The sequence below is a fragment of the Orcinus orca genome, chromosome 16, assembly GCF_937001465.1.
Source record: "Orcinus orca chromosome 16, mOrcOrc1.1, whole genome shotgun sequence".
Lineage (NCBI taxonomy): Eukaryota > Metazoa > Chordata > Mammalia > Artiodactyla > Delphinidae > Orcinus > Orcinus orca.
In genome coordinates, this window is record NC_064574.1 from 19,520,655 (window position 1) to 19,546,735 (window position 26,081).

Consider the following 26,081-nt stretch of genomic DNA (forward strand, 5'->3'; position numbering starts at 1 on the left):
ACTCATTTAACTTCCCTCCATCTCGGTTTTACTATCTCTAGAGCAAAGAGCTTGACTGAATTTCTCTAGAAGGCAGGGTGGCAGAAAAGACCTGCGTGGGCCCTGGGGTGGGCCTGCTGGGACTAGACTCCCGGGCTCCACCTCACCTTAGCTGCGTGACCTCAGCAGAGTGACAACCACTCTGACCCCACTGCTTCCCTCGGTGAACACAGGTAACAGACTGCGGCACCTGGAGGTGTTGGTAAGCTCAAAGGTCCTAACAGCCCAGAGCGCCCAGCCCTGTAGGTGGCACATGGTGGGCACTCATTCAAGCCTCCCCCACCCCGTCGGCTCTGTCAGCTTCGGTGGTCTGTGGTCTGCACAGACAGTCGGAGCAGGCACACAGGTTGTGACCCCAGGCCTGGAGAGCGCCTGGCTGCACACTCACACTGTCCCTGGGTGCTGGCTGGGACCCTGCACAGAGGGCACACTTTCCAGCCAGATAAAGAGACAGATTTAGGGAGGTCAAAAGAGAGAAGCCTGGCTTAGCCGCCAGAAATGACTCTGAGCGCTCCCTTGGCTCTAGAGCCTCTTCAAATGCTCTCGACCCAGACTGGCCCGGAAGATCTGGAGCCAGGAGGGCTGCCAGCATGCTGCCTGGCCCACCTCCCCCCAGAGCCCTCCTGGCCTGAAGCGCACAGCACCCCGGCTGGAATGTTCTAAGAGGCCCAATCCCAAGGCCTTCTTCCTGTCCCTCTAGCCACAGCTGTGCTCCACCTATCCCACCTCAAACAGTGGCATCGCCTCCAGCCCCAGGCCCAGCTCCCCTGCCAGAACACTGCCGGTTCTCCCTGGGCCCTGCTCCCGTGCCCTCAGCAACCCTCACAGGCCCAGTCCTCCAGCTGAGGGCCCCCCAGTTCTCACCAATCAGCCATCCTTCTTGAGCCTACGAATCTGTATAGGCTGTTGTTGTTCTGATCCCTCCTGAGGTTGCCCACTATGGAGAACCCACTCCTTCTCCGGCCTTCAAGGCCCGCTGTGATGAGGCTCCAGTGATTTACTGCCACTTCTGCCCTCCCATCTTCTCTGCTCCATCCCACCTAAGCTGGACTGAGGGCAAGAACTGTTGTGTTTCCTGTCCCCCATTTCACCTTGGTCCCTAGCCAGGGGCTGTCTACCTCCCAGACTCCACTCTCTCTCACCAAAGACCCAATTTGGAAGAGCCTTCCTGCAGTAATCATGCCCTTGACACCCTGGGGCACTACGTGTGTGTTTGTTCTTCAATCTCTCCCAGGCTGGGCAAGGCCACCCAGTGCTTGCTGAATGACTGAACAAACAACAGAAAAAGCAGGCACACCACTGGGGGGAGGGGTAGCACAATGGGAGTGGTTTTTAAAATGAAGAGTTATGCTCAGGTAAAAACAGAGGGGGGGTGGGGAGGGAGACTGGGTCACAAAGACCCAGCCTGAGAAGACAGGGTTCCCAAAGATGGAAGGAGGAGCTGAACAGGGGAAATGCCCAGATCAGAAACTGCAGAATAACCACAAACCTTGCCCTCTGAAACAGAAACCAGCATGCTTTTCCGGTGCAGAGCTGCTGTCACCCCGCTCCCACACCTCTCACACAGGCACACGACCTCACACACACAACGCATACAGGCCAACGAGGCCTGTGTGGTCCATAGCCTGGGCCCTTCCGCGCAGCTGCCCACCAGTCATCAGAGGTAGTTAGTCCACGATGTGGCTACCGCCCGGCAAGCAACTGCAGGGTCAATCTGAAGCCTGCTGCCAGGCCACCTGCAGCACCCCACACATGTGCTGCATATGCACACACACGTACACACAACACACACTGCCAGCGGGTCCTAGGTGCCCTGTGGCCTGCCCCGTGCTCCTGAGTACATTTCCAGTGAGACCATGCCGGAAGCAAAAGAGGCTGGTCCCCAAAACAGGGACCAGGTAGGCACACAACAGCTCTGGGCCAGGCGCCCAAGTCTCCCAGGCTCCTGCTGGCCACACAAGGCCCCTTGTACTTCTCCCCATTGGAGCTGTCAGCCCGGCCCTCAGGCCCTCCAAGTCCATCAAGCCAACCGCAGGCTGGAAGGACAAGACACCAGGGTGAGAGGCGCTACCAGGTTCTTAAAAGCTGCATCCTGTGTGACCTCCCACCTCAGCCCCACCCTCCTGCCTCCCAGAATAAATACAGCAGGGTCCTCTTCCTGAGAGCCAGGACCGGTTGCCCAGGGACTGCCATCAGGGGAGGAGACCCCCTGGGACAGGCACGGCCTCTGCCCTGCAGGGTCTGCGTCAGACCTGAAGGAAGGGCAGGAAGAGAGACCCTCTCAGGACTTGGGAGCTTGGGGGAGGGAGGAAAACTGCTTAGAGGAGCAGGAAACCCACGACCCAGCACTCATTCCCACATAGAACCACGGAGAATAACATTCAAGGGACATGGGGAAAAGAAAAGCCAGTGGTACTGGGAGGTCCTGGCTAGGCTGGAGATGGGGGAGTAAGATGGGGGAACTCTCTGAGGACAAGGGCAGGATCCCACAACCAGGGGCCTGCAGCCAGGCTGGGCTGATGTGCAGCAGAAGGGAGTAGGGCTTTCGTTTATGACAAAGGCCCACCCCCAAGCTCACCCAAACCTTAGAGGGCCTGGGGGGGTCCATCAGCACAACCCAGCCAGCTCAGCCCATTAGGAGCCATGGAGGGCTCATTCCTCTAAGGACCAGGTCCCCAAGGCCCACGCAGAGGCCCCAAGGAACAGCGTGGGTATTACCATTCCAAGCAAGGCCATGGCAGACAGCGACAAGCCTGGGCGGTGAGGGGGGACTCAGTCCCTGGCATTTAATCGCCCACAAACTCTCATGAAGAAATAGACTAGCCCTCCTCAAGAGGCTCTGGGCTAATGAGGGACCACCGCACCTGGACCAGGGACTGGCCTCTCATGCCAGCCCTAAGGGCTGAGGACCTGCTCACAGGCCAGGCTGCCTCCTCCCACTCCTTCAGGAAGCCTGCCCTGACCATCCCCTTCCTGAAGGCTGTCCAGGCCCAGCAGAGGAGAACCACACAGATCTTAAACTCTAGCTGTGAGGTCCTGGGCAGTCCCGCTCTTTTTTTAAAAAAATTTATTTATTTTACTTATTTTTGGCTGCGTTGGGTCTTCATTGCTGCATGCGGGCCTTCTTCTAGTTGCAGCGAGCGGGGGCTGCTCTTCGTTGTGGTGCGCAGGCTTCTCATTGTGGTGGCCTCTCTTGTGGAGCACAGGCTGTAGGTGCACAGGCTTCAGTAGCTGTAGCACGCAGGCTCAGTAGTTGTGGCACACGGGCTTAGTTTCTCGGCGGCATGTGGGATCTTCCCAGACCAGGGCTCAAACCCATGTCCCCTGCATCGGCAGGCGGATTCTTAACCACTGCGTCACCAGGGAAGCCCAGTCCCGCACTCCTTTGGCCTCAGTTTCCCTATCAGTAAACTGGGGATTCCTCCTACCTCACTGGGTTGCATAAGGGCCCTGCCAGGAGCCGCCAGTCCCAGTGAAGTCTGACGCCCCCTGCCTGTGTGCCTAGTGCCATTGACATGGGGCCTACATGAGCCAGCAGCAGCCACTGCCAGAGTTGCTGGGGGCAAACCCAAACCTAGGCGAGGTAAAGCTGGCCCACAGCTGCCTTGGCCCAAGGAAAATAACCCAAGTAGCCATTTCCCCAGCTCCAAAAAGGGTCTCACGGGGATGGGGCACCATGGGGGAAGAGTGGGACTTGTGGAGCCTCCGAGTTCACATCGGTGCACATGGACATGACATGCTCTAAGCCAGAGGCTGCTTCCTGAGCCTCAGCACCGGGCCTGTTGCAGTCACAGCATCTCACCTACGCACGTGTGCACTAGCCAACACGTGCCGTGCCGGCACTACACATACCCCGGCCTTGCATAGGGTGGGGCACCAGAAGAGAATGCTAACAGATCTGAAATCACAAACACCACGTTTCAAATCCTGTTTCTGAGGATACAGCTTGGGCCTCGGGCAAGTCTCTCAGCTCTTAGGTAGCCTGTGGATAAAGTGAAGGCCTTAGTGGGGGTGGGCCTGCCATAAACCCTTCACATGCAGACAGAGAACTACACAGAGTCAGCAAAGTGATTTTGCTAGAAAGGGACAAGAGAACATACTGAAAATTAAACCCCCTAATGATGAAGATACGGTCAAGAAAACCACCAGCACCACCACACACAAAAAACCGAAATGACACATACCACAAATTTCTGGACATGAAACATGCATTCGCCAAAATATTTCTCTTAAGAGAGTCTTCCCTTTAAGTGCATAAATTAATTGGTGGAAACTGCAATAGAAACTAACCGTTTCTGCAATAGAAACTAACCGTTTCTCCCCAAGGCCACCAGGAAATTCAAAACTAACCAGACTCCCCTGGTGGTGCAGTGGTTAAGAATCCTCCTGCCAGTGCAGGGGACACGGGTTCGAGACCTGGTCCAGGAAGATCCCACGTGCCGCGGAGCAACTACGCCCGTGTGCCACAACTACTAAGCCTGAGCTCTAGAGCCCACGAGCCACAATTACTGAGCCCGTGTGCCACAACTACTGAAGCTTGCACGCAGCAATGAAGACCCAACGCAGCCAAAAATTAATTTAAAAAAAAAGAAACTAACCGTATAAAAATGCATGTAAATACTTTTTACAACTTAAAATAGCTGTAAGTCATGATAAATACCAAAGTTTTTTTAAAAACATCTAGGAAGCTTTAAAGAGGTAAGTGAATGTTACCGGGACAGGTCCCTTCCCCTGGGGTTTTCACTGCCCCTGACAGTGGGCTGTGGACGCCCAGCCCTGCAGCGTGTCCTGGAGGAAGGTAGGCAAAGCTCAGCACTCCTCAAAAGGGCCCAAGTCCAGTCAGAGCCACGAGATCCAGAGACCCCAGCCCCACATCCGCTCCCAGCGCTCCCCCTACCTCTGAGCCTCTGCATGTGCCAGGCCCACCTTCTCAACTTAAGTTTCCATCAGGCCTGGTCCCGTGGCATACTTGGTGCTTCCGCATTCTGGTCACACCATCTGATGCCTCCTTGGTGTCAAGGCCACTGACCTGTGAGTTCCACAAGGAAGAAACCACATCTGCCTCCTCTCCATTCCCCAAACCCAGGTCCCTGGGGAGGCTTCAAAATGCTTACAGAGTGCTTAGAAGCAGGAATGAACACACGAGAGTTAGACTCCAGAGCTAATTATCTAAGAGGCCACAGATGCTCAAAGAGGGTATCAGGGATGACTTCCTGGAAGAGGTGGTGCCATGGGGCAACAAAGGCTGAGGAGCTCCAACAAATATGCAAATGCAGTGGTCAGCGGGGTGACCATGTGGAGAGAAGAAAGAAGGACCAGACACAGGGTGGGGGGGGGGGCGCGGGCACCGCCCCAGGGGCCAGAGTAATCTGAAAACACTGGGAGGTTCCTGTACACAGGTTCCTGTAGCCGGTGGGAACCATGGGAAGCTAATGGTGCTTTGGGGAAAACAAAAGAGAACAGGCAGGGCTCTTTGAGCACCACGCCCTGCTTGGGTCTAAGCCAAGGCCACCAGGAGATTCAAAAGAGCGGGTCCCAGGGGTCGGAAGAGTTGTACAGACCTTCCCAGAAACGATCTCTCATCAATCACATCTTCTCCACATACAGCCGGGGCCAAACAGATGGACCACTCCCAGTCCCCATCCCGCAAGTCAGCACCTCCTGTACCACCCTCCAAAGAAACTACACATCAGGGCTGGAGAGAGCACAAATGGAGCTGAACTTTCTCCCCCAGAGGATGCTGAGATGGAGAAAGGAATCCACGAAGGGAAGCGCACTGCCAACCAGCTGATTCCCAGCTCTGCACCTCTGCTGCCCTACACAGGGAGCCAGAGGCCTCTGCACCCTAGGGTGCCTGGATCGGCCAGGATTATACAGCTTTGACAGAGCCTCACAGCTTGGAAGGAGAAGGATGGAGGTGGCCAAAGAGGAGACAAGACAGAACCTGCACACAGGTGGGAAAGGAGTCTGATGCAGCAGGAGCCAGGGCCTGGGATGGCCAGCAGCTTCCATGTCGGCCACCTACTGCTCAAGGAGTAGGAATGAGAGCCCCCCTATCCCCGCCCAACAGAACAGTCTGGAGCGGCTCCCAGGGAGAAAGATGAGAGCGGAGGGGTGGGGAGCTCTCAGCCTCCATTTTACAAAGGACGGATCCTGACTCAGAGACCCAGGGTCACAGGGTCATGCAGCAAAGGGAAGGTGAGGCCGGAGTTTATCTCCTTCCCATTCCTGTGCAGCAGCACCTTCAAACCAGACCAGCAGGGGCGAGAGGACTAAACCCCTTCCCAGATGCAACAGGGAAGGCCTAGCCAAACCCTGGAGTACAGGGCACACCCAGGGCAGAGCTAAGCATCTGTTCCCGGTTGGGGTTTCGTCCATCACTGTTCCCCAAACACCTGACCGAGAAGAGCAGCCAGCCCTTCTCCCACCTTAATAAACAGGAAAAGGCCATTCGGACAGTTGGATGGGGATCTGTGGGATCCTCCTACACGGAACCCTGCACTCCTACATACTAACTGCTTCAGGTCACAGCTGTCAAGGATCCTCGCCAGTTCATGAATCATCTGGAGTCTAGATTCTAGGTGAACCTCCTCTGTGGAGCAATGAGGAAATGGAGGCTCCCAAGGGTCTTGTCACAGTCACGTGGTAGTTCATGTAGAACTGGGACCCTCTGCAGCGGCCCCACAGCAGCACACACCCTGAACTTGGGTTTGCAGAGAAAAAGCAGGGCAGCCCAGCAAGCCTTCACACCATTCAGGCAGGCAGCCCTCTTCCCTAAGATGCAAAATTAATCCCATCCATTTCAGAGGTGGGAACAGCATGCCCTGGCTCCAAAGGAAGGAAGGACAAGGAGGCCCCACCCAAGGAACTCAAAGCTGGGAGAGAGATGAGCAGTTATCTACTGGGCTTGTTCTTTCATTCCATCACCGGGATCAAACTTTCAAATGTCTGTCTACTCCACGTCAGGCCCTGGGGTGGGTCCTGGATAAACAGAGATCAGTAAGGCATTGGAGTTCCTGCCCCTGAGAAAGCCAGAAAGCTCCTGCCCGGTGGAGGAAACAGATGGGGAAGCAGATAACTATGAGGTCCTGCAAAGAGTAGAACAACAGGGAGGTGTCTGTGGCACCGAGAGCCAGAGAAAGTGAGGAGCTGGATGTGGGAAGTCTCGGACCACTCTGTCCACAGAAGGCAGGTCTGGAGGACTGGCCTGTCCAGGTCTGCCAGGGAGGATCACAGAAGCCAAGGCATCGATGCAGTAGTCTGGGGGTTTGGGGAAAAGGGCAGAGTTTCATGGATGAGAGGGGAGGGAAGGTAGGCCTCCGCTGGCCATCAACACCACAGTGGGGGCAGGTGCAACAAGGGGCTTGCCCCAGCTTCTCTGCCCGAGCCCACATGACGCCCCAGGCAGTCCCTTGGATGCTGACGTCTGCCCACTCTGCAGGCTGGTGCTGCCCGAGTTCTTTCTAGATGGCCTGTGTCTGCCAGGCTCCCAGCTACAGGGAAGAGGATGAGGGCCCAGCAGGGCTGGGTATTGGAGTGTCCAGGATCTCAAAAGGCCCAATGAAATGCTCCTCATGGTACATTCAGGCCACCTGGAGAACCAGAGTACTAAGCATAAGTCACTTTTCTAGCCTCCTCTTTCCTGACCCTCAGGGCAATCAACACGGGTGTCCACACCCTCCCTCCTGCTGGAAGTTCTGCCCTTGACTTCTCCTCTCCTGATTTCCTGCTTCTTCTTGGGCTCCAGGCCTATCCCCACCTGTCCCCACGCTGGCCTTCGTCAAGGCCCATGCCAAGGGCCTGTCCTCTCCCAATGCTCTCCCTGCTCCCCAGTCAGTGTCAATGCAGGCAATTTACAAACACAGCTCTAGCCTACTCCTTGACTATAAGCTTCAGACCCTTCAAACCAACTGCCTACTTGCCGTCTCCACCTGTTCGCCTCAAAGTCAACCCCTCACCAAAACGAGGCCTCTTGCCACACCTCTTGGGTCCGCTAACAGCATCACCTCCAAAGAGGTGCATAGACTCGACTCTTCAGAACCATGCTTAACATCTTTTCTCTCACCCCCTCCAATCTAATCCTTGAACAAGTCCTACTGGCTTTTCTAATATCATTCACAACCACATTTACCTAGTACCTAGATGAGTGGGAATGCTGTGTATTTTAAGGCTATTTGACTGACTGTCTTCTCCACTGGAGCATAAGCTCCATGCCTGTTGGCGCCAATGCCCCAGTGCCTAGCAGGAAATGCACTGTTAGGAGAATAAAGAAAAAATCTGGGGCCCTCTCCTGAAAGGAAATGATAGGGGCCTCCGGCTGGGGGCTGAGTGATAGGGGCTGAAGTTGGGGTACAGGTGGGAGGGGGATGGCAGAGGCCTTCCCCTGTGGAGCTTGCTGACCCCCATGCTGTCTCACGACCCCGGCCCTGGCTCCCCGCCTCTTTGGTTTCTGTTACTGTCACCATGGGCCCTTCCCTCTTTGGGGGACATGTGGGGCCAGCCCTCAAACCCCCAACAGAGTCAACCCTGATTAGGTTGGAGACGTTCTAAACAATGACAAGGGTCAGTAAGTCACAGGCCTGCTCATTCAGACGCCCTCTTCTGTACACCCACCTGCTCTCCCGGTTTAGAGCTGCTTGGTCCAGCCTCTCCTCAGTGGGCCACTCCCTTTGGGCAACACCAGCCCAAGCCAAGTCACTCTCCTGTCCTCCTTTTGCTTCCCGGGGAGCCAAGGCCCCAGTATGTGATCTACTCTCTGACCTCAGTCCGAGATGAAAGGGAACACCCACTCCCTGCCTCCCCAGGAAGCCCAGCTCAGATTCTTCAAAATCACCTCCCCTATTGAAAGGAGTGGCTACCTTGGGACTTGCCCTTCCTGATTTTAATTCCCTGGTTCCACCCTCTTAAGACAGCTCCTGGCCTCACCTCCTGTAGCACAGACAGCTGCCTGCTAGCCTCCCACCCCTGCCTGCAGAGCCTCACCCTTCCAGTGTGGGCCAGTTCTCAGGCCAGGGACCAGGACACCCTCAAGGAACAGTCTAGGCATCAGGTGTTCTCACTGGAGGGGACTCTCTGTTATTTTACTGCTGGCCTCAAGAGGCTCTGAGTAACCCCTGACAAACCGATATATACTACGTTTTCTAACCTCCTTGCTGGATATGCTAAGAGCTCCCAAGAAAGGCCAGCCCCAGTTAGGAACTGACAGGCGAACACAGACACATCATACTCAATTACTGTGTTAGGGTCAGAATAGGAGAGCTACCGGAGGACAAACAGGGGGAAGTGGTCTTCAGAGCCTCAGAGAGGGACTCGTCGCCCCCTGCCCCTGTCGCTACCCAACTTCCCAGCTGACCTCCTACCCTCAAGTAGGCGCAGAAGCCTTTGGGACCTGTGGCCAACTCCTCCCCTCCTTCCTAGGGTCAGTCACTCCATGAACTCGGGCCCACACTCTCTGGGCCTGAGGCTGAAGTCACACAATCCCATGGGGTTTGCATTCACCCACCACACACCCACAGCTACACAGCCAGAGTCCCAGTATGGTCAGTGCCCTACCCCTGCAAGGGCAAGGCCAGGCCAAGGACACTGGGACCTGGGGGGCGCCCCTTAAACAACCACTTCCCTCAGGACATTTCAGCTCAGCCACGTCCCCAGGTGTCCAAGAAAACAGGAAGCCAACCCCAATGTGAATGGCCCACCCCCGATGAGTTAGAATTAGGTCTCACACAAACAAGCGGTCCAACTCTCCGTGGCCCAACGCCTTACCAGTCTGGTCAGATGTCTGCCACCAGGGCCTGGAGCTTTGGTCAGACCGTCCACTCCTCACCGAGCCCACGCCTTGATCCTCTAGCCAACGCCAGCCTGCTAGCCAGCAGGGGGAGCGACCCACAGTGGCAGGCTGATGCTCTCTGGAGCCCCGCGCTCAGCCAACAGCACTTTAGGCACAACTGTCTCCTGCCGGCCCTCGGCTTTCACGGTTTTCTGCACGTTCCAGATCACAAGCTTCCCAGGATCAAGGACTGGGTCACCTCCTTTTCTTGCTTCCTAACTCCAGGCTGCTTTGTGCCAGGCCTGGCTCAGCAAGGGAGATGCCAGTCTCCTGCAGGAGAAAGCCCTGCCCCATGTATTCTGCATCCTTAGTCTTGCTGAAGCCAGGGCCACCGGCCAACACCGGGAAGGGCCCAGAAGGAAGCAGCAGAGCCTATACACAAAGCCTATATGTGGGCTATAAAAAGGAGCCCTCCCTGCTTCCCCGAGGACAGGCTTGGTTCCTAGAGGTGACAAGTCGGGGAGAGACCTAGTACTTGTGCTTGGGCACTCAGCCACTGCAGCCTCTCAAAGGCAAGCCAAGCACCTCCTCAAAAGGAACTAGTCTTACAAGGAGGAGAGGGAGACCATCAAGAACTGCGGCAGGAATGCAAGCGGAGACTCTCCGAGCCGCATCTCCTGGGACCTCAGCCTCCACCAAAGCGACCACCTGCACCGTCCCCACCACCTCTTCCCCAGCCCCAGCATATCCAAGGACCTCCCCCTTCTCACACTTCTTCCCTCTCCTCTAGGGCTGAGGGCACTCTCTCGAGGCAGCCTCAGTCTCCACTCCCTCTGGAGGCCCCAGCACACCCAGCTGTGATGAGCGGCTCTAACTCTGGGGTGATGGGGTGATGGCAGGAAGCTGTGGCTCGGGGGCAGCTCAAGCAGGGGTATGTGTGTTGGGGTGAAGGCGGAGAGATACAATTAGGCAAGGGCACAGCTATAATACCTTGGAGTGTGAACACAAAGTTCTCTGTTTCCGAGACCCCAGCCAAGGCAGCCTCTTGACCCACAAGGGCTGCAGCCTACCTGCCACAACAGCGGGGCCACCCTCACTGTACCCCGTGCTCAAGTCACAGGAACTAATTCCTCCCTGGCCTCCTTTCCCCAAATCCTCCTCCAGCCTAATCTGCCCGGAGTGCTGAGGCTCTGCACCTGGGGGCAGACCCAGAGCCGCCAAGGCCCCCCTCTGGAAACAGTGGGGTGGCTTGCCACGGCGCACACATATGGCCTACGGGAGAGCCAAGCCTCGGCTGCCGTCAGCCATGGAGATGAACACAGCACACCCTCATCTCTCCAGACCGACAGAGCAAGCTTGGCTTGTTTCCTTCTCAGCATGCCCGGACCCCGTCGTTATTTTTTCTTTCTGGCTATATGTGCCTTAGCCTTTATGTTTACCGCTAGACTCCACAGTGCTTGGCACGTCAGCAAATGCCAGAGTCCAAAGCCAGGGAGGCACAAGTGGCACCTCACTTGTTCAGTGTGCCACAGGGCCCAAGAAAGCTGTTTTCAGGGCTTTTTTTTTTTTTTCCTTCAAGGAAAGAAAGAGTAGCTATGGTGATACGGAAAGCTCACTATGCTAGAGATCTACTGCCACAGTGAACAAGTCAGAGGCTGGAGTCATCATGTCTGGTTCAGCGTACCTAACACACAGGAGCTAAGACCACACTAAATGTGGGATGAACGAAGGAACATGTGGACGAAGGCATGTGCTTCAGCTTGTCGTCGGGGTCCTGGAGAGGCCCTTCTCAGGGCACCTAGAGCCCAGAGCCCAGGCTCCCACTGCCCTGGCAGAGGCTCAGTGCGGTTGTCACCACAGCCCAGTAAGAGCAAGTCAGGGCGAGGCTCTTCTGCTACCTTGGCCCCCGCAGCAGGGACAGAAGCATCTCGATGGGGGCTGTGGCAAGCCGAGGGCAGCAGAGGGTCCCGATGGAGGCTCTGAGTCCAGCGTGCCAGGAAGGGGGCCTGGGCGCATCGACCAGGACATCTGCCCAGAGGGCAGAGGAGAGATCAGGGAGTTCTGTCCACATAAAGTAAAACAACTCTGGTCCTTAAGAACACCCACCTTACTGTCATTTCCCCAGAGTGGAGGAATAAACTGAACACTGCAGTGGGAATCAGAAGTTCCAGGCTCTGGTCCCAGCACTACCATGAACCTGCTGGGGCACCTTAGCCTTGGGGCCTTCGTTTCCTCATCTACAAGGGAGAGCCTATCATTCCCACCTCTCAGTTGGAGCTGTGGTGGAGCTTAAACAACACAATGGATGAGAAAATGCTCCATGAACTAATGCACTATTCAAGTACCCAATTTTTCTCCTGCCCCCGACCTCTGTGTACAGACTCAGGGAGGGAACAAAGAAAAGAAGTAGGAAACAGACTTCTAGCCCAGGCTGTCAGAGCAGCCACGGCATCCAGCTTCGTGGTGGACAGGAGAACTGGAGCTCTGTAGTTAGTTATGGTGAAAGCAAAGGAAACAAATAGTTGTTAAGCACCCACGAGTGCAACATGCTCTGCTGAGCACTCTCACATAGAATCTCTCACTCTCATACGGATCTCATTTGACCATTGTTAATATATGCTCCGTGAGGGAGAAATTATTTTTACAGCTGAAGATCAGTTTAAGATAGGTTAAAGTGACGTGTACCCAAGGTCACAGGAAGAGCTGAGACTCAGACCCAAATCTGACTGATTCTGGCTACAGCTGCTGGAGGCCACTCCTCACCCTGGGCTCCGCCTAGAGTCTTATCACCTGTTACCATGCTGCTCTCAAAAGATTTCCCCCCAGAGAAGCCCGGGCGCTATGCTTCTCTAAACAAAGCACTCTACTAGGAGCTCCAGAACACTCCCCTCCTCCTGCCCCACCTCCACTTCTCCTGGGACTCCCCTCAAAGTCCCCACTGACTTCTGCAGTTCTAAGAGAGGGAGCAGAGAGGGGGAAAATGTCTCCTATCCCCTAATGTCAGGACTTTGCTACATTAGGCCTCACTTCCTCCCTCCAACTTAGCCACCGCTGACTTCCTTGAAGCCACATCCCAGAGAAAAGGGCACAGAGTGGGAAGAGATGCTTTGAATTAACGGAGACTGACAGGGATGGTGACGGGAGAGGCAAAGGCAGGCCCTAGCACACTGACGTGCTGGCATTAAAGCACTTCCTGGAAGACAGGGGTCTCCCACCAAGGCGCTCAGGTAGCATTTCTCAGGGCGACGTTCTCAGAAATAGGCCAATCTGATATCTTCATGATACCAAAACCGCTGCTCACAGCCAACTGCCCTGGCACCCTGCAAAAGTCAGCGTCAGGAAAGAGCCCTGATGATAGAGGGGCTCCTGAGAGCTTCAAGAAAGAGGCTAGGTGGCCTCCTTGTCTCCGAATCAAAGCGCTTGGTGGCCATCCCCTCAATACCACAGGTACATTTGCTCCCTTCCACTAACAGGTCCTCCTGGGCAACTTAATCTTCACCTTCCTCCTCATCAGGGCTCCCATGCGTGAAGCACTTACACGGTGCTACACTCCATGCAAAGCATCTTGCAGATTCTCTCCGAATCCTCGTAACTCCCTTATGAGAAAAATGTAATCTATCCCTCTTTTATAAACAAGGAGTCCAGAGAGATAAAGTCACCCGCTCAAGGTCACAGAGCAAGTAAGCGGCACAACAGGATTTTAACCTAGGCAGTCAGAGTTCAGAGCCCGAATGCTAAGCTACTCTGGCTCTACTGTCTCCTCCCTCCAGCCCCAGCCCCTCCCCTCCCCTCCCCTCCATCACTGCCGCCTCCTGCCTGCCTCGCAAGGAGGCTGTGCTGTGCTCATCAGGTCTCTCCTGCAAACTGCAGTGGCTCACAGGTCTCCCTCCTCAACCTCTCCCAGACAAACACAGGACAGTCCTGCTTCAGCCTCTGGTGACAGCTGGCCTACAGAACAGAGCACAACCCACGAGTTACAGCATGCCGTGGCCCTCCCTACGCTGCCCCCAGCCCAACCCCTGCACAGCGATCCCCAGGGCCTCAGCCAGGGTACAGGCAAGTTCCTCAACCACTCAGGAAGGCCCAGCTCCCCGGCCACCTTCCGTGTGAAGCCTTCCCGGCTCTCTCCTCTCGACCCCCTGCTTGCTGAGCAGAGCTCGTTACTCTGCACTCAGAAAGCTCTCAGCATGTACCTCTAGGTACATAACACACAGGGTTATAATTACACGTTCCCAAATCTGTCTCTTCCAGGAGTCTGGGAGTCCCTCAATGCCACTGACCAAGTCTTATCCATCTTTTGAACCCTTAGTGCCTAGCACTGGGCAAATAAGAGGTGTTCACACAATATTTACTGAGCAAATAAATGCCCCCCATTCTAAGGGGCTACCCAAAGCAAGCTAGTGACCAAGCTCTCTAACTGGTAACTCAAGCCTGTGCATCTGCGTACGTCTGTGTGGGCACGTGCACACACAGAGAGAAGGTGGAGGTGTTGGGGGCCCCAGGGCTGCTGTGCTCAGCTCTTCCAGGCATCTGTGAAGCAGGCCCCTTTCCTAGGTTCACAGGAAAGAAAAAGCCCCAGCTGGACAGAGAGCTTGGCCGTGCTGGTCTGGAAACCCACACATCAGGGCAAGCCTGGGGGGCTGAGGAAACACTAAGAGGTCTGACTTCCCCTGGAAAAACTAGTCAGACAGGAAACGCACAGGCGAGGATGGCTAGCTCTGGAGATCCGGACATGTGCTCTCACCCCTCTCCCCCCGGGAGCAACCAGCCAGCACAAAGAAAATCCCCAATGATACAGGCCTGCCCTCCTCGGGCACCTTGGGCCCAGCCTTCAGGGCTGGTCCTGTGGTCTATCTCCTCAGCAGTCTGACAGCCACAGGGGTCAGGCCTCAGACAGCTGGTACCAATGTCACCTACCCTGTGAGCCTGACTGCCTTGTCCAAGGCGGTTTGCGTTCTTCTGCCACCCCCTACCCCTGGCATCAAAGGTACCATTCCATTGTCCCCTTTAGTTTCCCTAAGGGCAAGGGCCTGTTTTCATTCACCACCTGAGAAAGCCTGGCGTCTAGAAGGGTGTCAATGTAAGAATCAAAGACGAAAGGCTGGGGCTGCAAAAGTTCCCACAGATACGCTTGGATGGCACTCAGAGCCCACCATGGAGCCTCCACCCGAGCCACTGTTCCCACAATGACCCTCGACTGAACCTCTCATCCCAGAAGGCACCAGAGGGAAAAGTGTAGAGCCAGAGCCTAGACAGGCTGAGGCTGTCTGTAAGGAACAGTCTGAACACAAAGGTTTCTCCTCAGAGGAGCAACGCAGACCACAGAACGGGGGCCTGAGACCACTCACAGCACAATCCCGGGGCTCTGAGTCCTTTTGGGACTGGCCGACCAGCCACTGACTGGAGAGCCGGGTCCAACTGAGGCTGTCACATGGCAGCACAATTCACTCCCTACATTTCTATTTCCTCATCTGTAAAGTGGGGTGGTACTCCAGGCCCTTTAGAGGATAAACCAAGAAAACTTGATGAAAAGTCTCTGTAGCACTCAGCAGGAGGTCTGTAATTGCTTTGTGCTCATTTAAGTCAGTATCTGTAACATAAAAAGCCCAACGTTGACCTGCTTCCTGTCACACCACCGTGACAACCAGCACCAAGGCACTTCCCCACCCCTCTTTTAAGCCAAACTCCCACTGGAGAAGTGAGCACCTGCCAGCCCTGTCTCACAAGTGCAGGATAAAGTGAGAGGGCACAGAGTTAGGCCAGAATGAGGTCCTGTTGAGGTCCTGTACATTAGCGGTCCCCAAACTTTTTGGCACCAGGGACTGGTTTCGAGGAAGACAATTTTTCCACTAACGGGGAGCGGGGGCGTTTCAGGCGGGAATGCGAGCGATGGCAGGGGGCAGCAGATGAAGCTTTGCTCACTCGCCCATGCTCACCTCCTGCTGTGCGGCCCGGTTCCTGACAGGCCGAGGACTGGTACCAGTCCATGGCCCGGGGGTTGGGGACCCCTGCTCTACATGAGTGCCGGGCACTTTCATTGAACCCCACTCTCTCCTCAGGGCCACGGACACCCTGAGGGTCCCAGAAGTGTCTCTCTCTCTTTGGCCAGGTTACAGGGTCAGCAGGAAAAGGCCAGACGGCAAGGGGCCCTGCTGGGAGTCTAAACTTCCTCAGAACCTACAGAGGGGGGCTGCAGGGATCAGAACCCCACAACGAGGTGCACCCATGAATAGACAGCAATGGGGCAGCTTCAGCATGAGGCTCTGTTTGCAAGGTCTGAACTCCACACGAGTGTCCATTAGCCTTCTCACCCGGAATCCTTCAAACCGGGCCTCCAAAATCAAAGGGCCAGGGCCCCTTCTACATCCTTTGCCCACGTTCCAGGCCTCTCAAATCCCAGCTAACTGATGAGATCACTGAATTTGTACCTCTCTGGCTGACCCACCATTGGGGGCTGGGGTCATCAGGTCCTCTGCATTCCTGCCTCCATCCCCAAACACCTGAGACATCGTGGACTAGCCTCTTGCCTCTCCACACCCATTCTTTCTGTACATGCCCCACGTACAAACGAGAAAGTTACCCACTCATGAGCCAGATGTGCATATCTCCTTATACTTACTCTATCCACTGTTCTACGTGGTAGGTGGGTAGCTGAGTAGTTGGGTCAGGGCAAAACAAAACCATATCCTCCCATCTCCGGGTAGTGATCTCAGTGAAATGGGAACTGGGGCCCCATCCTCCTCCCTTCCGACACCCTCACCCTCACGCTCTTCTGCAGCCACACAGTCCCAGTCCAGGAGAGCAGTCATACTCCATTATTGTTACCATTAATAACGGCTTACACTTATTAAACATTTACAATGTGTCGGGCACTGTGCTAGCTGTTTTAATCTTCTCATTTAACCCCCAGAGCAACAAAATATAGTGGATGTATTATTACTCCCACTTCTCAGATGAGGAAACTAAAGCTCTGAGAAGTAGCTAGCTGCAGGGGCTACACAACTAATATACACGGGCTTCAAATCCAACCCTGCCTTCAACCACTGTGCTGCACTTACTGCCTGCTGGTCACGAGCACGGTTTGAAATGCAGCCTGTTACCTAGGAGAAGTCTATCTGGGAACCTCCAGCCCGTGCTACCAATTCAGGAGAGCGAGCACACAGAGCACCACAGAAACATGGAAGGGGCTGCGCCTGGAGTCTGATGCCTGGGTGATGTTTCCAGGGCCATCCCAGCTCTCTGCAGTGTCTGTCCTTCCTCCACTTTGGAATCCAGTCTCTCAAATAACTAAAATTTTCTCCCAATGGCTGACAGGGCCGACGGGGGCACCGAGGAAGGCGGCTGCCGTGTGGAAGTTCGGCAGCTGTGTCAGATCTGGAGTTTGTAGTTGAGGACGGCTGCCTCACCGTAAGACCTTCCTTCCTCCCAATCTTCTCACCACAGCCAAGGAGTTCTGTGGGACCTTCCCTTGGGGGTGTCACTTCCTGAACCCCCTTCCTACACATGGACCTAATTCTGAACCTGGCTCTAACATCAGTCTCTGGGGGTCCTTGCAGGAAGCAACCCACAGCCTGGGGTTGCAGACAAATCACCCCTCACACTTGGAGGCGGGGGAACGGAGAGCAGAGCTGGGGGCCCATCCGGCCACAGCACAAGCATGCGCTCAGTGGAATAACACTCTGAAGGATTTGGGGTTTTTCAAAATCCCCCACCTCCCTCCTTCGCAAAAGCAGCCAAGGTCAGGCCTGGGAAGGCAAAGAGGCAGGAAATCAAGAGTAGCCACTCCTGGCTCCCTCCAGCTACGGGGCACAGGCCACAGGCCACAAAGGGCTAGACCCCAATTTGGCTGCGTGCTCTTGAACAGTACCTGACACAAAGCAGTGAGGCTGGCCTCCTGGGAGCCAAGCTCTTGAGAATGTGCATCCAAGGACAAGGGGAGCCTGGCCCCTCTCCGTGCCCCGGCTTTGGGTGTCTGCCCACGCACACAGACCTCCAAAATTCAGCTTCGGGACAAAAGAGGCGGCGGGAAAAAGCAGCCACTGCCTCCCCTCAGGCTTTTCCAAACCGAACAGGACCACCTTCCTACCTCTCCCCGTGACGGAGATGCATAGGCCCGGTTCCGCTCCAAAACCAGCCCTCCCGTAGCAACTGCCTAAGTTCTACCCAGGGACCCCAAAGGTTCCGTTCCAAGTATGAGCCCAGCCGGGAGGCCCAGAGTTTCGCGGAGGCTGCTCTTTTCGGAGAAAGGGCGCGCATCTGGTCTGGCCCCGGTTCTGGGGCTGGCAGGCGGCACGCTGCCTCGGCTCCCGTCGCCTCGGCCGACACCGCTCCCGGGCTGTGGGGGACCAGACGCCGGCCTCGCTGGTCTCCAACCCGCTAGGATTTTTAGGCCTCTGGGCAAAGAGCCTGGAACACGCCCCCCCGGCTGGGGGAGGGGGTGTCCTGTCAGGTGACTGAGGACCCGGATGCCCCCCGCCCCCGGTGACCACCCGGGCCGAGGCGGGGGCGGGGCCCACAGGGTGTGGGGGGGGAAAGCCCGAAAGTTTGCCCAAGTCTCTCTTCAGCGGCGGCCCGAGGCGCGCGGGAGCCGCGCAGACCACCGCCGCCCCCGCGCGCGCGGCGGGCCCCAGGGAGGGGGGCGCACTTACTGGACCCCTCGATCTTGTCGGCGCCACGGCTCCACGTGATCTGCCGCGTCTCCAGCTTGACCTGGAAGGTCTTCCGCTCGGGCCGCTGCGACTTCTTGGAGTAGAACAAAGTCATGACGGTGCCCACCTCGAGGCTGCGGCAGAGGTGCAGCACCTCGGCGTCCGAGGGCGCGCCGGGCCCGCAGCCGTTGGCGCAGGGGGACGCGGCGCCCGCCATGGCTCCGGCGCTGGGGGCGGCACAGGCTGCCGCGGCGCAGGCCCGCCGGGAGCGAGCTGGCGGCGGCGGAGGCGGCGGGCGAGCAGACCCCGGCGGCGGCTCCTGCGGGCGGAGACGGGGCGGGGCCTGAGCGGGGGGCGGGGCGGCCCTGCAGGCCCCGCCTCGGCCCGCGCGCCTGGAACAAAGGCGCCCGCGCGCCCTTGGGGAGGACCCCCGCCCGTCGCCCGCCGCCGCGCCTGCGCCCCGCGACCCCCGGACAGGCCCCGGCTGGGGGAGCGCGCGCCGCCCGCGGTCGACCTGCCAGTCCCTCCGTCCCGCAGAGCTACCTCACGCGGCCCCGGACACAGTCTGGCGGCCACGGCCGGCCCCGTCACGCGCGGCAGCCTCGCGCCGACCCGGCCGTCAGTCGCACACGCCGGCTGCCCAGCCCACTGTCCCGCACAGGCCCGGCCGCAGCAGTTCCCTCAAGCCCGCTTCCGGAGCGCCGCCCGCGCAGCGACCGGGAGGAGAGGTGAGGGTGCGGAGCGCCCCCCGGGCCCGCCAGCCAAACCCAGTATCTGGGCGGGCTGCCCAGCGGAGGGAACCAGGCCAGGCCGCTTCGCCTCACACCCGCGGCGGCGGCGGCGGCGGCGGCGGCGGCGGCGGAGGCGGGTCCTCCGAGCTCCATCTCTGGGGAGGGGCGGGGGCGGGGCCTCCTGCGGATTGGTCGTCAGGCTCTGACGGACAGCCGGCCTGTCCCGTCTTTCCCCTCTGGCCGTCCAGGGCCGGCCCGCGGGCAGCTCCTAAGATTGTTGGACCCACGTTTGTCCCGGCCCAGTGGCCAGTGTGGCCTTGGGGGGGTCCCGTTATTCGGAGTAGTACCCCAGGCCTGAGCATCCACTGCAAGTCCTCCAGCGGTCTTCGCCTCTGTCCCTTGCCTGGACCAGTGTTTTCCTCACCGCACGCTGCGTCTCCACGCGGCAGGACGCGGGCTCAGGCCCTACCTCACTGCGCCCCTCCTGCAGATGCTCTCCGGAGCTTTGGTTTTCCCGGCCCGACTCCCCCTGTTTTCCTCCTACCTCTCTGGCCGCCGCCTTTCGACCTCCAGAAGCTTCTCTTCCTCTGCGTTGGGTCCTGAGTCAGTTCCCAAGGCGACCTGACCCTTCCCATGGCGTCACCCCCCCGTCCCCCCTCCCCCGCCAAACCCAGGCACCCTAGTGCCAAAGCTGTATCTCCCCCACATCCAACTACCTGCTCCACGTCCCCACGTAACACAGACATCTCACCTCCCTCTTCAAATTGCTTCTTCCATAGCCTTCACATTCTCAGAACGTGGCATTAAACTCCTCTAAGATGCTTGGGCCAAAACCATTGGAGATACCCTTGATTCCTCTCTCTGCCTAAACCCCACAGCAATCCATCAAGTCCAGTTCACTCTACCTTGGGATATCTCCGCTCCACCCACGAGCTCAAGGCCCAACTTCTCTCAGACAGACTCTTTAGCCTCCTTGGTCTTGCCTGGATCTATTCTCTATGCTCTAGTCTTTAAAATGAAATTAAATCATGATTCCCTACCTCCAGCCTCAAACCATTCATAACTTCCCACGGCACACAAAATCCACTCTCCCTTCCTGGCCCAGCAGGTCTTATGTGGTCTGGCCCCTTTCTCACCCATTTCATCTCTCACCACCTCCCCTTCACTCCATTCTCCAGCCACAAGGCCTTTTGTTGGTTATTTGAATAATTCCCACTCTTTGTCTTCCAGCAGCCACTCCCTAGACTCACCCCTGCAATCTAGCTGCCCCTGTCACAGAACACCGCCCAAACTAAAGACACCTGCGGTCACAGTGGAGCCTGTCTGACGGATGTTGAGCCAGGCAGAGCCAGACAGAGCAGGACAACGTACTGCACGTCAGAGGTAAGAGGCTCAGCAGAGCACTCAGCTGATGCTAGAGAAAGATCCAGGCTTCCAGGAATGTGTGAGTACATATATGTGTGTGTTCGGGCTTTCCCCCCATCTGGGTGGTGACTAGTGTCTGGGGCTACCTCTGACTTTGTCTTGCTGTAGTGGTAGCATGTGTGTGTGTGTGTGTGTTTTGATCCCCTCAAGTGCAACCCCCAAGGAGCTGAGAATTCAGCCTGCAGTTGAGGTGTTTGTGCTAGTAGGATTCAGCTACCCAAGGGGAGGTGGAGTGGCTGAGATGGGCTGCCACCTAGTGACAGGCCTTTAAAGTAGGAGGGAGGGAATGAAAGTTGACCCAATGCCCGGCCCAGCATTACAAGGTTTACAACATGTTATCACACCTGATCCTCATAATTACTCTAATCAGGGATGATTGTTCCCAATTTACTGATGAGAAACTGAGATTCAGAGAAGTTCTACAGCTTGCCCCAAGGCCACATAACTAACAAATGGGGATTTGAACCCAAATCTGTCTGATGCCATGCATTTTCTGCCTCACAGGAAAGCCACTGGCTTCAGTAGGTGCTGGTGGTCAGTGGACAGTGGACACGGAGGCTAGCTGGCTAATCAGCAAGGGTGAGGGGAGGCCCTGGGGGTGGCTGGCTCTGGGAGTGGCTGGCCCTGGGCACAGGAAACCTGAGTGCAGAACTTGAGTGCTTGCAGCGTGTGGTTTGGGCTTGCTGGGGCTTGAAGTGGTGCTTGCCCCTGTCTGCGGCCTTGAGCTTCTCTGTGCTAGGTGTCGGAACCATGAGTCAGGAGAACAAGAGAAACTCAGCACCAGCGCCCCGGGAATTCACAGACATTAGATAAACACTTTGTTATGTAGGGACAATTATCATGGAGGCTATGGAGAAAAAGAACAGAGGACTATGAGCTAAAACATTAGGGAGACTTACTTGAGATCTAGTAGACAAGAAGACATCAGCAGAGGCCTAAAGGATGTGAGGAGATGGCTGGGTGAATTATTAGAGGTGGGTTGGAGGAAAGTACTTTCCAGGCAGAGGTAACAGCATGTACAAAGGCCCTGAGACCAGAAAGAGCTTAGTAAGTTTAGGAATAGAAAGAGGGCTAGAGTTTACTAAATGAGAGGGAACACGGGAGGTGATGAGGCCAGGAAGACAGGTTGGGGCTGACTGGGCCCCTCCCTGCTTATCTGATCTAATCCGTTTTTCCAGGAGGCCTCCTAAGTGCTGCAGCCCTCATTTACTTCTTGGGCCAACTTGGGCAGCCTGTGGGTGGTGATGCTTTTTAAAAATCTCCATTTTTCCATTTTCTGAGAGCTTCCCGACATGTAGCCCATGCTTCCTTGCTTTTGCTTTTACTTTTGCCTCTGGGTCCGGGCCTCCGGGGGCTCCAGAAATCCCTGCCAACAGGATCTCAAGTTTTCAGTCTAGTGCCAGGCTCTTAATCAGGAAGCAGGGCCCCATTTTTTCCTGGGACTTCTGAGCCAGCATCCCAGGTCTCAGGTGCCTCCCTCCACCAAAGTAGGTTCAGGAAAAGCAGGGTGTGCAGAGGGTGTGACTGGTATGGGCTTCCCCCAGCTCAGCATATATATGGGTACGTGGGTGTTACTGGCAGTGCCTGCAGCTGCGCTGGCTGGGAGGGAGCAGCCCAGCACCCACGCAAGGCCCACACAGATGACATCACCAAAGCTAGCCCGGCTTGGGCCTATTTCTGTCAACACTCATGCTTCAGCATGCTCCGGCTATGCCAGTACCTGTGCCTGGAGTTTGGGGGGGAGTCCCAGCCGAGTTGCCCCTTTGGCCTTGTGGGCCTGACCCCACAGGTGTTTATTTAGCAAACACTTAGAACAGCACTTGGCATGTAGTATAACTGCTTTACCCCCTTGGCTCATTTACTCTTCATTACAGCACTGAGATAAGTTCTCTCATTATCCCCATTTCACAGAAAAAAAATTGAGGCATGGAGAGGTTGAGAGGCATACTCGTGGACACATAGCTAAGAGGTGGCAGAGATGGGATTCAAACCCATCCAGAGTCCATGCTGTGTTGCCTTCCATGTAGGTATGAACATTTTATTGTGTTTTCTTACCCCTTCCTTAATACCCATACCTGATGTGTTTTCTGTTTTCAGTTATTTGGTTAAATGCTGTTACAGGCTGGGTTCTTTGGGAAGCAGGCTTTGTGTCAGAGGTTAGTGTGCAGAACATTTTTTAGGGAGTGCCCTTGGGATCAACACTGTGGAAGGGAGGGAAGGAAACAGGAGGGGACGCAGGGAGAAGTTAAGCTGTGATTCAGGCCTGGCGACAGCCTCAGCCAGCCCCCCAGGGAGCTCTGCTGCAGCACCTCAATAAGCCATTGAATGTGGGCTGTCTTGGGAAGAGCACAGCCATGGCCAGACAGCTGTCTGCAGCCACGGTGGTCTTAGGGAGCTGACAGGTTTCCCGGAAACAAGTGCTTCCTTGAAGGGGAATCTGAGTGGCACATCACTGTGCCCATCACAGATGTCTTCTTTCTAGTCTTTTAAGTACTTGAAACATTTCTTAAAAGGCAAAAATATTGTACTGTAGAAATGGGATATGCTGTTACCCGAAGGAGGAATGTAATTTGGTTAATATGGGTTAACATGGCGGCTGTGATTGAGAATTGAATGTTGGCTGAGCTTCCTGGTAGCCAAAGCAAAAACTCCTTCTATTCTGATAATTGATTCCTTGGGGGAGAAAAATTTTCCTGGGTTTAAGTTATAAAAGAAGTTTCTCAAGTGGACACTTATTTGATTGAAATAGTGGAGAATGTTCTCAGCAGATTAACAGCAAATGCCGACACAGTTTTCATTGTTCCTTGTAATGACCTCGAGTGAATGTAGAAGGTATAAAAATATAGCTTAGTGAAGCCCCTTCCACAGTTGAAGGTAGGCAGATTTATAGACTTGCAGCATCAAATCTGATCCATGCATGAAACTTTATCCCTTTTCTTTAAACTTTTTAAAATTGTTACTCAGTAGTTTCTTATGTTAGATGTCTGACCAGCCCTTCTCCAGCATCTGAGTCAGCCAGCCTGCTCCTAAGCATACAGCTGGTACTTAATAAGCATTCACCTTAGTGCACTTTGAACTCCATCCCACAACCTGCGGTCTTGTCTTTTGAGCTCTCATCCCCAGTATCCATCCATTGGCTCCACCTTAGTCATTGGGCCTCACACTTTTTCTGTCTTATTCTGCTCACCTGGGAGGTACTCTCCAGAGCCTCGTGTTTTCTGTCCCTCAGGGGGAAACCAGGCCAGGACTCTGCTCTCTCTGCAGACCCTGCTTCCCCTTTGCTGATGGGCTCCTCTAATGGGACCCAGATGTTGAGGCAGGAGAGCTGGACTCCAGATGTCCCTTCTTCAGGGAGGTGGCAGGGATACTGTAACTGCTTCGCTGCAGGCAGAGAAGGGGAGTGCCCTTGCTAGCCACTGGCACAGGCCAGGCCGGACCTGCTGTTTTTCCACCTTTTCTTCCCTTGTTCCAACAAACACTCCTGATGCCTCCTCTATAGCACTGAGACAGAATGAATCAGACTGAGTTCCCACTCCAGTAGTGGAGAGAGAAATGCCAACAGACGTTTGTCAACAGATGACAATTTAGTGTGATAAGGGCCCCTGGAGCACTGGGAAGGGACAGCTGACCTTACTAGACCTGTTGGTGGCTGTGGGGACAGAGCAAAGTGAGGGGTATGCCTTAAGATATGGCAGCTCTAAATATAAGACAGTCAGTCACCTGTTTTCACAATAAGGTCACACTCCAGGTGTTTTGTGGCTATTTTTGCAACTAAAATGTATTGATAAATATTTTTAGAGATGCATGATTCAGATGTCCACATATAAGTTTATTTAGTTACATATTTTAGTTATTTATCTTTTAAATTTATTTTATTTATTTTGTGCTCGCTTCGGCAGCACATATACTAAATTTATTTTTTTATTTCATTTTTGGCTGTGTTGGGTCTTCATTGCTGCACATGGGCTTTCTCTAGCTGTGGCGAGTGGGGGCTACTCTTCATTGCGGTGCGCAGGCTTCTCATTGCGGTGGCTTCTCTTGTGGAGCATGGGCTCTAGGCATGCGGGCTTCAGTAGTTGTGGCGCATGGGCTTAGCTGCTCCGCGGCATGTGGGATCCTCCCGGACCAGGGCTCGAACCTGTGTCTCCTGCATCAGCAGGCAGATTCTTAACCACTGAGCCACCAGGGAAGTCCCTCTTTACATGAATCTTTGACTTCTATATAGTTGTCGCCATTAAAGCCACTTTTTGAGTCATCTAGTATAATTTCTGAAAGCACGTCATCTTCCTTCTCAGTTGAGAAAGAGCACTTTTGAAAAATCAGCTTTAATAAGGAATAACTTACATAGACTAAAATGCACACTTTTTTTTTTTTTTTTGCGGTACGCGGGCCTCTCACTGTTGTGGCCTCTCCCGTTGCGGAGCACAGGCTCCGGATGCGCAGGCCCAGCGGCCATGGCTCACGGGCCCAGCCGCTCTGCGGCACGTGGGATCTTCCCGGACCGGGGCATGAACCCACGTCCCCTGCATCGGCAGGCGGACTCTCAACCACTGCGCCACCAGGGAAGCCCAGAATGCACCCATTTTAAGTGTAAAGTTTGGTGAGCTTTGACAAATGTATACCCTCATGTGCCCTCCACCCAGTTAAGTCATAGAACATTTCCATCACCCCAAAAAGTGTTTGGGTGTCCTTTTACAGTCAATCTCCCCTGCCCCCAGCCGGCAATCACTGTCTACTTTCTGTCACTACAGATTAGTTATGTGAGTTCTAAAATTTCATGTGAATGGAATCATAGAGTATGTACCCTTGGGTCTATGTTCAGCATAATGTTTTTGAGATTCATCTGTGTTGTTGCAGAGAAAATACTTTTTGAATCAGTATGTGATACTGTCACTAGAAATGTTAACCTAAGCATAATTACCTTTTTGTATAACATTAAAACAGGTTTCTTTTCATTTCTCCCATAGATATATATTAATGATCTACATAATCACCACTTAAACTGTATTGCTTTAAAAATGTTACAGAAAATTTCAAATATATATAAATGGAGACAGGATAGCATCAGCCTGCTTTAATTATGAACTGGTGGCCACTCTTGTTTTGTGCCAGACTCTACCCGCTAACCCCTTCCATATAATTTTGACACAGATCTTAGCTCTATAATGTTATCTATAAATATTTCAGTGTTTTTCTAAAAGACTCTTTAAAAACATACATACATAACTGCAGTATCATTTTCAAACCTGAAAAAATCAACACCGTTTTGCTATTTAAAGTGATCTTGAAGAGGCCTGTTTACATGTAATACTTGGGATTGTGAGAAATAATTACTGCGTCTGTGGTAAATTTCTTTGCCTCCTTGTTTACTCGTTTTGTCAAGGGACTACTTATAATCATCCAAAACTAGCTTGACTGAGGTCATTTCAGGATAATGTGTTTTCTCCAGAAAGTGCTTTTCGGTTCGAAACA

General features: G+C 54.8%; 1 protein-coding gene and 1 long non-coding RNA gene across 7 annotated transcripts in view; one reads left to right on the plus strand and one right to left on the minus strand.

The window, feature by feature from the left end:
* Positions 1 to 18,772, minus strand: part of PLCG1 (phospholipase C gamma 1) — a 35,167-nt gene extending 16,395 nt beyond the window's left edge. For both annotated transcript variants that reach the window (XM_012534175.3, XM_004272852.4), the window contains exon 1: positions 18,454 to 18,772. In XM_012534175.3, coding sequence (XP_012389629.1) covers positions 18,454 to 18,670 — 217 coding nt within the window. In that variant the 5' untranslated portion in view covers positions 18,671 to 18,772. The remainder of the gene's footprint in view (positions 1 to 18,453) is intronic.
* Positions 18,773 to 18,778: 6 nt separating this feature from the next.
* LOC125961486 (uncharacterized) overlaps positions 18,779 to 26,081 on the plus strand; it is a 29,683-nt gene continuing 22,380 nt past the window's right edge. Inside the window, exons 1-3 of one of the 5 annotated variants that reach the window (XR_007472247.1) lie at positions 18,779 to 19,181; positions 20,415 to 20,567; positions 22,521 to 22,636. This is a non-coding gene — a long non-coding RNA (uncharacterized LOC125961486). Of the gene's footprint in view, positions 19,182 to 20,414; positions 24,486 to 26,081 lie in introns of those variants that run through there. The other 4 variants (XR_007472246.1, XR_007472244.1, XR_007472245.1 and 1 more) reach the window with 4 other exon arrangements.